The 10996-nt window shown below is 38.2% G+C and overlaps 1 protein-coding gene across 1 annotated transcript; it reads right to left on the bottom strand.

Annotated features, from left to right (window-relative positions):
• Window positions 1-6687: 6687 nt before the first annotated feature.
• LOC109704015 (presequence protease 2, chloroplastic/mitochondrial-like) lies at window positions 6688-10990 on the bottom strand. The gene is made up of 12 exons (XM_020224757.1): window positions 10590-10990; window positions 10305-10469; window positions 9997-10215; window positions 9635-9762; window positions 9351-9543; window positions 9050-9133; window positions 8869-8966; window positions 8292-8553; window positions 8037-8199; window positions 7764-7944; window positions 7256-7327; window positions 6688-7102 (listed from the first exon to the last, which is right to left on the bottom strand). Exons 1-12 carry the CDS (start codon window positions 10974-10976, stop codon window positions 6952-6954), a joined length of 2103 nt encoding a protein of 700 aa, XP_020080346.1. The 5' UTR covers window positions 10977-10990; the 3' UTR covers window positions 6688-6951.
• Between the last annotated feature and the right edge of the window lie 6 nt (window positions 10991-10996).

Below are 10996 nucleotides of genomic sequence, written 5' to 3'. Positions count from 1 at the left end.
GCTGAAAAATAAGCTCGGCACCCCAGCACGAGCGTAAATGCCTTTTAAACTACCCGAGGTATCCATCGCACTGATATTGCAACGATACAATCGAACCACGGCTCCTAGAGCTAAATCTGGTAGTTTAAGCATATGACGGGTCAAAAACGCAGGTTTTCTCCTAAGTCAAATTTCAAGTCCAACATGTATAATATAAATATTCATTTCAGCATGCTTCTACATTTATATTACATTCAAGATGCTAATCGATGAATTAAAGCATGATATACAAGAACCGAACTATACACGTCGACAAAACATGCACTTAGGAGCGAAACCGATGATACACCCACCTCTAGTGAAATTCCTGGCAGCAAGAGGGTCTCGGATCTCAAGCAACACTGCGGGAAACACCTCCAAACCAGCAACAAAGCCCCTCAAGATCTGGATATTACAATTCACCCAAAATCCAATAAAAACCATCAATTTCAGCACTTAAGCTTAGGATTTATTCAATTTCAATATCAAAACTCACCTAATGATCTCCAAATCAGGTGAGGACAGTTCCAAATCCAGCAAATACTGAGGGGTGAACAAACTCAGGTCCAAAATCCCACTGCCTACAAAGTTAGCATCAAGAAAAGCTCAAAAATCTCATTTTCAGCTCAATGTCAACAGCAGCAGAGAAAAATCTCAGTTCGACCAAGCTAACCTCAACCAAAATCTATAATTCAGGGCTTCGTGGATTCCTCTAGAAGTCTAGAATCTAGCAAATCAAGTTTCGTCGAAATCCGACCTTCCTACGTCGCGCACGAGCCAAAACACTGGAGGTCGTCGCTGAAGAACTGCAGAATCAGCACCTTGCAATTCTTGGAGAGGTGGATCTTGATGCAAAAATGGAAAGATTGAAGGGATTTGGGAGTAAAATCTGAGTCCTCTGTGAAGAACAGGTAAAAGAGCTCAAAGGGGGTGCTTCTCAGCTATTTATAGGGTGAAAATGGGGTCAGATGAACCTCAGGAACAAAGGCTGCAATCTGCTGTCCCTGCAGAAAATCCGAGATCTGGGCGCCCTAAACTCAGTTCTGGGCGCCCAGAACTTCCAGCCTGCACAAAACAGCCCTCATCGATTCCTTCGCCTGCGGTATGCTGCACCCTTATCCTGCTCCGGCGGCCCACACCTACCACCAGCCACGCGTCAACACGATCGATATTCACGATGTAGAATTTCCGGACCCACTTCTGGGCGCCCAGAACATAGGATCCGAATTGGCTTCCAGTTTCAGTTAAATTCAGCACTCAGTACTGGGCGACCTAAATCTATTTCTGGGTGCCCTAAACTTCTGGGCGCCCTAAATCCAGTTCTGGGCGCCCTAAACTAGCAAAACTCCAGTTTTGCTTATTTGAGTGCGCCGAGTCCATTTCTGCATCTATTTCGCGCAGAAACAACTCCGACTCAGTCCGACACTCTCCAGAAGCGTCGACCTGTCACTAATACTAAAGCCAATCCTATCCGAAGCTCAGAAACACTACAACTGATGCACTAATTCCGGAAAAGAATGTGCTTGTTTCAAAGCAGACTTTCAAAAGGCCTTTGACAACGTCAGCTGGTCGTTCCTAAGACGCATTTTGCAGTGGTTAGGATTTAGCGAAAAATGGTGGGCTTTGCTAGAACAATGTGTCTGTAACGCCAAAATTGCTGTGCTGGTGAACGACACCCCCACCCCATGGTTCAAAGCACGGAAGGGGCTCAGACAAAGAGACCCCCTCTCCCCCTACCTCTTTCTCTTGGTCGTCGACTGCCTGGCCAGGCTGACGGCTACAGCAAGGAGCAACAACCTTTTCCATGGCATTGGGCCATATGAAGACTGTCAGACGGTGTTAATCCAATACGCTGACGATACACTCTTTTTCTGCGAGCCAAAGAAAAAATTCTTAAGAAACCTGCACTTCATCCTGAAAATCTTCCAATGGACATCTGGTCTCAAGGTCAATTCTTCAAAATCTGAGTTGTTCTACTTAGGTCAGGATCCCCGCCGAGCAACCAAACTCGCCAACATTATCGGATGCAAAGCCGGCTCCCTTCCATTCCGCTACCTAGGTCTGCCTTTACACTCCAAACGACTTCGCAAGGAAGATTGAGCCTTGGTAATTAACCGCATCGAGGCGAGAATTGACGGATGGAAAGCTAAACTCCTTTCCTATGGAGGCAGACTAACTCTCGTAAACTCGGTTCTTACCAACCTGCCTTTATTCTTCCTTTCCGTCTTCAAAGCACCCCAATGGGTCTTGCATCGGATCAAAGGCCTGCGGAGAGCTTTCTTCTGGAAAGGTACCTCTAAAATCTCCGGAGGCGCATGCCTCGTCAATTGGCAAACAACTTGCAAAAGCAAAAAAGAAGGGGGTCTCGGAATCTTAGACATGAAATCTATGAACGAGGCCCTCATCACCAAATGGTGGTGGTGCTTTTTTAACGAACCTCATCTGCCTTGGCGTAATATCATCAAAACCCTCTACTATGTAAGACGCAGGCTGTTATGCGAGGGTCGTTCCTTCGCGCCACACTCTCAATGGTGGAGTGGTGTTCTACGCTGCCGCGACATCTTTAAACACAGTATAACCCACGAGCTGGGGGACGGGACAGACATCCGGATTTGGACTGATATCTGGGCGGGCGAAGCACCTTTGAGCACCCTATTTCCCAACATTTTCGCCGGCACCAGGAACAAGGACGCCACAGTCTCACGCTGCTGGAACACTTCCGGCTGGAGATGGCGTTTTATTTGTAGGGGACTATGGAGTCAACTCCGGGCGAACGTCGCCGACAAATGACTCCACTTAAAGAACTGCTAATGCGCAATCGCCCACACGACATACCTAATTCTATCAAATGGAGATGGGCTACAGATCGTCAGTTTACTGTAAAATCCCTCTACATCTTCCTTACTGACTCTGGACACAGGGACTCGCTTTATCACTTTCTCTGGCATCTGAAGATCCCGACCAAAATTAAAACCTTCATCTGATTATTACTCCGGAAACGACTACCCACCGCCGACAGACTGATAACCCAAGGCATGAGTGTGGACCAACATTGTGTTTTCTGCACCTTTCCTACGGAAAACTGTGACCACCTTTTCTCCAACTGTGTCTTCACCCGATACCTTCTTCTTACCGCAGCGGGACAGGACATCCCGGTTGAAGACATCAGGGACGTCCGTCAACTATGGACCGTAACAAGAAACATCGCCGATGCTACCTTGAGATCGAAAGCTCTAACCTGTTTAGCTGGAATTTGGTGGATCGTGTGGACAGACAGAAATAGCATTATTTTTCGAGCGAAGCCACACAACGTCACTCGGTCATCCGAACGCCTGAATCTTTTGCTGAAAGACTGGACCGACCACCTCTGCGGCTCCTCTCCTGCTCTTGGCCTTACTCATTTTACATTTCCCCCTTCTTCTTTTTTTTGCTTTTCTTTTCTCTGTTTTTTTTTTTTTTTTTTTTTTTTTTTTTTTTTTGCTCTCGCTTCTTCTCTCTCCCTGTCTCTACTTCCCGTTTTTCCTAGAGGGCCCAGCTACCTCCACCCTGTATGCCTAGTTCATTTCTCTTAATGAATGAAGTAGGTAGCTTGCTACCTTTTTCTCAAAAAAAAAAAATATGTGTTTTCTTTTCCATTTTTGTGGAGAAAGTTTTCTACATGGCAGTGCATTTTTTTTTTTTAATTGTGATTCATCAAGATATTAAAAAAAATAATAATAATGTTACACTGGCTTTCGTTTGTGTATGAGCGAATGAAATGGATGATTACATATTACAGATATGAAATGGAAATGTGAATAAACGACTCCATTCACTTTATTTATCTCATACTTTTAATTCCGTGCTTTGCTATTTAAACAGAGAAAACTGCTACAACTTAGTAAAGGTGGATTCGAATATGACATGAAATCAAATGTCCATACACGTGCTGTTCATAAATATGCAATTGCATTGGATGCAGAAATATTATCTTTTCTGATAGTAAATTATAAGAATAGCTATTGAAGTAAAATAAATTTCAAAGTACATAGCGTTAGATGCTCAATATAAAAGTCTATGGATCAACATTTTTAATTATAATTTAACAAAATTTGTAAATAGACAATGACATTAACAGATCGATTTAAAATTATCAGTGATAAATACACAGAAATCTAATAAGATTACACTGACTAAAAGTGATTGGATATATCGAATTTAATCTATACAAGGTATATTTATTTTATTAGGGATAATTACCTATATACCCTTCATGCGTTCGGAAATATCCGATCTACCCCTACTTTTTTTTTCTTTCTAAAATGTCCCTCATACGTTCCACCGTTATTCCAAAATACCCCCGCAGTTATCCCCTGTTAGCTTAACTCAGGTTAAACATGGGTTAAATCTATACTAGAGTTAAAACCTGAACAAAATACCTATTTTGCCTCTACTTTATTATAGTAATCCCTAAGATTATCCTCTCTTTCTTCCCCAATTTTGTCGCCACCACCGGCCGACTCCTCCGCCACCACCGGCCGGCTCCTCCGCCTCTACCTCACCTCCTCGCCTCATCTCCTCCCAGACCACCACCACCTCCCACAACTCCACCTCCAACACCACCCATCTCGTCGCTCTCGTTGTCCTCCTCCGCCGCCGCTCTCGTCGTCGCCGTCGTCCTCTTCCTCCGCCGCCTTGGCCGGCGCCGGGAGCAAGAGGGCCGCAGCGACGATCCCATCTCTCGCCACTCTCATCGTCCTTCTCCTCATCCGCTGCCTTGGCCGGCGCCAGGAGCAAGAGGGCCGCAGCTCCATCGGACCCCTGCACGCCTTCTGCTCAGGATCCGGCTGAAGGGTAAATAAGAAAAGTATTTGCTATATGAAGGGTATATAAGAAAAGTTTGTTACGGTACAAGGGTATATTGGAATGGGCAAAATGGTAATTTTTCAGAGCTAACGGCAGCTCACTAACGGAACTTAACTCTAGGGGTATTTTAGAAAAACTTGGAACATAAGAAGGGTATTTTCAATATTAGCCTTCTAAGAGGGGTAAATAAGAAAACGGGGAACTTTTCAGGGGTATATAGGCAATTGCCCCTATTTATTAATACCATCACCATCTTAATTAAGTTTGATTTAGGATGCGCTTCTCTTCCTTTTCTTCTTATCTCTTTTTTTTTGTGAAGCCACACGAGGCCTCGCTTTCATAGCTAAGTTTACCTCGCTTTTATAGCTAAAAGTGTATTCTCCTTAATGAATGAAGTAGGAAAACTAGCTATCTTTCCCTTGCAAAAAATTACCCACCATCTTGAAATAGCAAAATTATTCTAAAAACTTATGCATACTAAATCTAAAGCCAAAAACTCGAGTCCTAATTAATTTTAACATATCAAAACACTACCGACCGTCACTAGCGCAAGTGACAAAAGACTTGAAGGTTGATACCCGAGGTTCCAAGTTCGAATCCTAGTTGATTCACATTTCCAGCTGAGTTTATTTTTTTAAAAAATAAATGAAACGGATAGCATGCTATCTTTCTTTTAAAAAAAAAAAACAAAAAAAAAACATATCAAAACACTCGAATTTCCAATGTATATACACTAATCGGAAAATTTGAACCATATTTACGACAACACATAAATGAAGGGGGTTATTTCAAATTGAAAAAAAAAAAGAAAAAGAAAAAAAAGAGCAATCAAGAGTATATTACAGGGATTGTAGGGAGCACTGAACTGCACAGCCCATCTACTTAACAGAGATGAACTGCATATATTGTGAAATTATGCTAGTTTCTTAATATTGTGCAATGTGAGATGATTTCTTTTTTCCAAAAAGTCATATTTACTATGAGAAATTATGTATGTCTTCATTATTCTACGCCACTAGATTACTGTTTACATTCCACCATATTTATCAGGTTCCCACGTGCTTGAATTTGGTCTGACTGTTTTTTTTTTTTTTTTTTTTTTTTTTTTTTTTTTTTTTTTTTTTTTTTTTTTTTTTTTTTTTTTTTTTTTTTTTTTTTTTTTTTTTTTTTTTTTTTTTTTTTTTTTTTTTTTTTTTTTTTTTTTTTTTTTTTTTTTTTTTTTTTTTTTTTTTTTTTTTTTTTTTTTTTTTTTTTTTTTTTTTTTTTTTTTTTTTTTTTTTTTTTTTTTTTTTTTTTTTTTTTTTTTTTTTTTTTTTTTTTTTTTTTTTTTTTTTTTTTTTTTTTTTTTTTTTTTTTTTTTTTTTTTTTTTTTTTTTTTTTTTTTTTTTTTTTTTTTTTTTTTTTTTTTTTTTTTTTTTTTTTTTTTTTTTTTTTTTTTTTTTTTTTTTTTTTTTTTTTTTTTTTTTTTTTTTTTTTTTTTTTTTTTTTTTTTTTTTTTTTTTTTTTTTTTTTTTTTTTTTTTTTTTTTTTTTTTTTTTTTTTTTTTTTTTGAGAGAGGAATAGGTAGCAGGCTACCTGCTTCGTTTATTTCATTTTGAAATAAACTTAGCTGAAAATGTGAATCTACTAAGATTTGAACTTAGGAGCTCGAATACCAACCACCAAGCCCTTTGCCACTTGCTCTAGGGACGGTCGGTTTGGTCTGACTGTTGGTCTGACTGTTGCACGTTGCCGCTAAGCAGTATTATATAGATTTTGAAAATATTTCCAATCTACCAGGATCTGAAAATAAAACTTTAGGAACTTTTAAATGATTCGCGCATATATAATACAAAAGCATCACTAACTTTCTTCATTCACAATACTTATAATGTTTTCATTTACTCTCCACAGATGATATAAGCAGATATAGGGAATAAACAAGTACAAATCACTCGATCTAGTCTAAAGTACACCATGTGTTCTGATTATTAATGTCCATTAAGATGCTGCAAAGAAATTACCAAGTTCATTTCAATAATGCTAGGTTTTGAGATTTGTGATCCAGATCATGAGATGTGATAAAACTGGCCGACAACAGTCTCCAGCTCACGAAACTTCGCGGACTTTCTTAACATCAAAAAATCCAGGCCGCTGCTCGTTTGCTGAAGCAACATCACTAGGCGATGCAACGGCAACCACGACCCACTTATCCTTTACTGCCTCAAGTGCATCACCAAACTCCTTAAAATCTTTCACACTGCAAAATCCATGAGGAGAAGTATCAGTAACTGCAATTCTTTAAGGTGGAAGAAATCGACCATTTTGTGTAGTTCGACCGACACAAGAAAACCAAAAATTTGTTCTGGTTTGTCCAAATCTAAAAAACCACCAGACTAAATATGAAACTTACGTGGTTGATAGGACTTCTCCATGTCTTTTCTCTCGATATTCTTCCGTGATGCCTCTTAGGTATCGAAGTAGACTGAGAAATACAGAAAAACAAACAGTTACTGATACTTCAGAGAAGAATCAGGACGAAATAACTCCAATTTATCCAGAAAAGAAGGAAGTGACTGTGGAAGATAAATTAAAGCAAGATGACATGAGCCATTGTTTGCAATCAGATGCATATGTTTTTCCCTTACATGTTAAAATTAGCTGAACCATAACTCAGTTTGACTTATAATCCTTGGATTGGAATTGCTAGTCAACTTCAAAGGGGGCACATTCTAAATCAAGAGATTTTATGTTACACTTCTCCGACGAATTTAAAGAAGTGATTGTAAAAAAAACAGATCACAGCATTTTATGTTATCTGCTAGAAGGTATGAACCTCAGAAAGACACCAAACTCATATCAGTCTTCAGAAATCAAACTAACAGGATATAAACCTGAAGATGATATGTATTTGCTCATACCTGCTGTAACCTTTTGCATCTGGAAGTTGATAACCTTCTAAGTCTCTTATAGTACCTATTATTGCTTTTGTGAGACTATCATCATCTAGTTCTAGCTCCTGGAGAAAGCCGGCTGTCCCATCATATATGTCTAGGGTTTTCAACAAGTTGGGATCGCGATAAGAAGAGAATGAGAAAACTCCTGCGCGCCCCGGGAAACCAATTATTAGTAAAAATACATCTACCTCTTACTCAACTTCTGATCAATCATTATGGTTTAAAACACGGCTATACCGGAATAAGCATCAAAACTACATCCTCCTCCATATGCACCACCGCTAGTTCTAAGGCGTTCCCATAGCCATGTCATGTTGACACAATTAGAAATTACATAAATACTTCCATGGAGCTGATATCCACTCTCATATATGTTAGCAGCTTTCCCAACATAGTTAACCTGTAGAGATGATGAGAAAAGAATGTTAATTTCATATATCAAAGATGTTACTTTAGTTGAATTCCATTTAGGTTGAAAAGTGGAAGGTGCACCTGTGTGGGAATGACAATTGCTTCATTTCCGGGAGAAAGTATGGTTTCCCAGGAATTGTTCCCAGGAAATGCAGTTGGAAGGGAATCAACAAATTTGGAAAGATATTTTGTAGCGGCCACAAGATTTTCCTCGTCCGACGTCATATTAATCGTGCAACCTTTCCTTGAGAGAAGGGACTTACGTATTTCCTCGAGCGAAATAGAAATTTTACCCCAATCATCATCAACTTTCTTCTCAAGATCTTGTAAGAACTCCATATAGCTGGTTAACATATATTTGACTGTCATAGTAAGCGTCAAATTCACTGAAAAGTATGATAGACAAAATGTGTTCCTCCCATAGTACTCTAAAAATGGTCATCAAATGAAGCAACTGTTCAGAGTTCTTTGCATTTAAAAATTCGTGATGAATGTTTTCAAATAATCGATAATCAATAGAGATGTTATCATTATTACTAATAATTACCACCATGATGTTGAAGTTATTAATAACACAAAACAAATACAAAAATACCACAAACTAATTTTAGTATAAATTTTGAGGATTGGAGTAAGGCAATATTGCACGATGGACGACCTAATGCCACTAATTTGTTCATCAACCCATCCAGCAACATTTAGCTTAGCATTTATTCTTCTAGCTGCAATGAAAGAACCAGAGCCTTTTATTTTTGTCTGCAAAATAGAAATCTGTTAGAGCAATGTAATATACAGCTTTTTGAGATCATGACACATCAAAAGAGAATCTAACGAAAAACCTCCATTTTTGCTCTGCTTTGAGCAACAAACTGTTTAAAGCGTTGCTTTTCCTTGAATTCAACTTCTCGAAGAATGCAGTTTATCTGCAGCAAAAACATATCACTTATTTATGCAATAAACTAATATTCCAATGCTCTAATGTATCCCTAATTAAAAGGTGATGCTTGCTATTTAAGCTGTGTAGGTGAAGTTCTTGAATTCCTAACATATAAGCTAGGAAGTAATGAATGGCTTAAACCACAAAAAGTACACAGAGAGAATGTAAATCAGTGGTTCTAAAGCTGAAATGGGTAGTATTACCAGTTTGAATAGGTCCTCTACCCGTTCCGACAGGGCTTTTCCACGAACAATGACATGGGCACATAAATCCATCTTTTTTCCACTTTTAGAAGATACGAAAGGGTAAATACAGATTCCTCCAGTCTTTCTTCCAATCAGATGGTTAAGCTGTACAAAATCCATATCTTTTGTGCCCATTTCCAGCAAAGATTGACCGTTTGAGAATGTGTCAGTATCAATACAAGTTTCATGCAAACATCCAGTAAGTTTAAATAATTTTGAGATTGAAGGAAAAGAATTCTCACCAGAACAGTGGTACTAGCTGAAGAAATTCTTGCTTCAAGGGACTCATATCAAATACAACTTCCAAGTAGACAATGTTATTTGTTAAAAGGTTGTGCTTCACAACGTTTACTCCATTAACATCTTCAATCTAAAGAAAAGGTATATACGCCATTAATGAATTATGATTTTTCTGCTAATAACTTAATATTAATGTAATGTTAAGATACTAAAAACCCAGTTAAAAATTAATAAGAATTTCATTAATCAGCATGAGCTTTCAGAAAATATGTCATAGGTCCTAAAATATAATAAAAAAAAGAAATTAGTGGCAAATATAAAAATTGCTGGAATTTTATGTGAACATAGAAAGGAATATTCATACTGTCATAGGTATGTGTATAGGTTTTCTCGGAATATCTTCTAACGAAAGTTTGGGGACGCATCGTAAAGCTTCAGGTGAATCTGGGGTTTCTTGTTTTAAACGAAGCTCCTTCGTAGCATGTGCCAGCTTAGTGACTTCTTCCTCAGTCATACTAGCTTTTACTTTTTTAAGAAGTTCATTTTGATCTGCTTCATCACAAGAAGCTTTATCTGAATCAGGCTGCAGAAAAGAAATGATCCCCAAACCATTTAGATGACAAATAAATCGAAATCCTATAAATGTTACAATGAAGCACTAGGCATCCACACCTCCATTTCAACTGTGACATAGTGAGAGTTGTTTAAGAAGAATTTCTCTATGAGTGGAGAGAATACAGCTTTCGGTCCTTCTCTGGAAAGAAGGGATTTTAAATTTAACAATGGCTCCTCATATAGTAGAGGTTCAAACGGGTCCAAGTTGTATATCCATTTGTTCTGCAACATATGGAACATCTATTAGAAAAATCTGACTTTAAACATGAAACTTAAAGCTAGAATTTTTGTTCTTTCTTTTCAAAAAATCGGAGCAAAATCACAGCAAAATTAACAGCGTACAGTGGAGCAAAGCATCAAGTATAGGCCTCGAGGAAATGAGCCAATATTATTCTCCCTTAGGAGGAACTCAATTGTGTTCATGGCAGCCTCCACAGCATCTGACGTGAAACCTTCATCCGCTAGATTCTTAAAAGTCTTCACAATTAATTCTTCAACTCTATGAACATCATCTTTGGAGAGACCTTTCATTCCAACAGCAAATATGGGTTGACGAAACTGATCTTCAATTCCATAACCAATAATATCATCTCCTAAGCCACTTTCTAATAAGGTCTTTCTCAGGGAAGAAGCTGGTGTCCCAAGTAAAAGATGATCCAAAATGCGAAGTTTAAGCTCAGTTTCTACGTCTATCGTCTCTTCAGATAAAAGCCATGATAGGTATATCATGTACTTCTTTGCAAAATCAC

Source organism: Ananas comosus, unplaced genomic scaffold (genome assembly GCF_001540865.1).
Source record: "Ananas comosus cultivar F153 unplaced genomic scaffold, ASM154086v1, whole genome shotgun sequence".
Lineage (NCBI taxonomy): Eukaryota > Viridiplantae > Streptophyta > Magnoliopsida > Poales > Bromeliaceae > Ananas > Ananas comosus.
This window is presented reverse-complemented; position numbering and strand designations above follow the sequence as displayed.

Coding starts and splice junctions, on each gene's coding strand:
- LOC109704015 (XM_020224757.1), bottom strand. CDS start 10,976: ATGATATACCTATCATGGCTTTTATCTGAAGAGACGATAGACGTAGAA. Junction 9,134..9,350: donor TAGAGGACCTATTCAAACTG/GTAATACTACCC, acceptor TTTTTGCTGCAG/ATAAACTGCATTCTTCGAGA. Junction 7,945..8,036: donor TAGTTTTGATGCTTATTCCG/GTATAGCCGTGT, acceptor CGGGGCGCGCAG/GAGTTTTCTCATTCTCTTCT.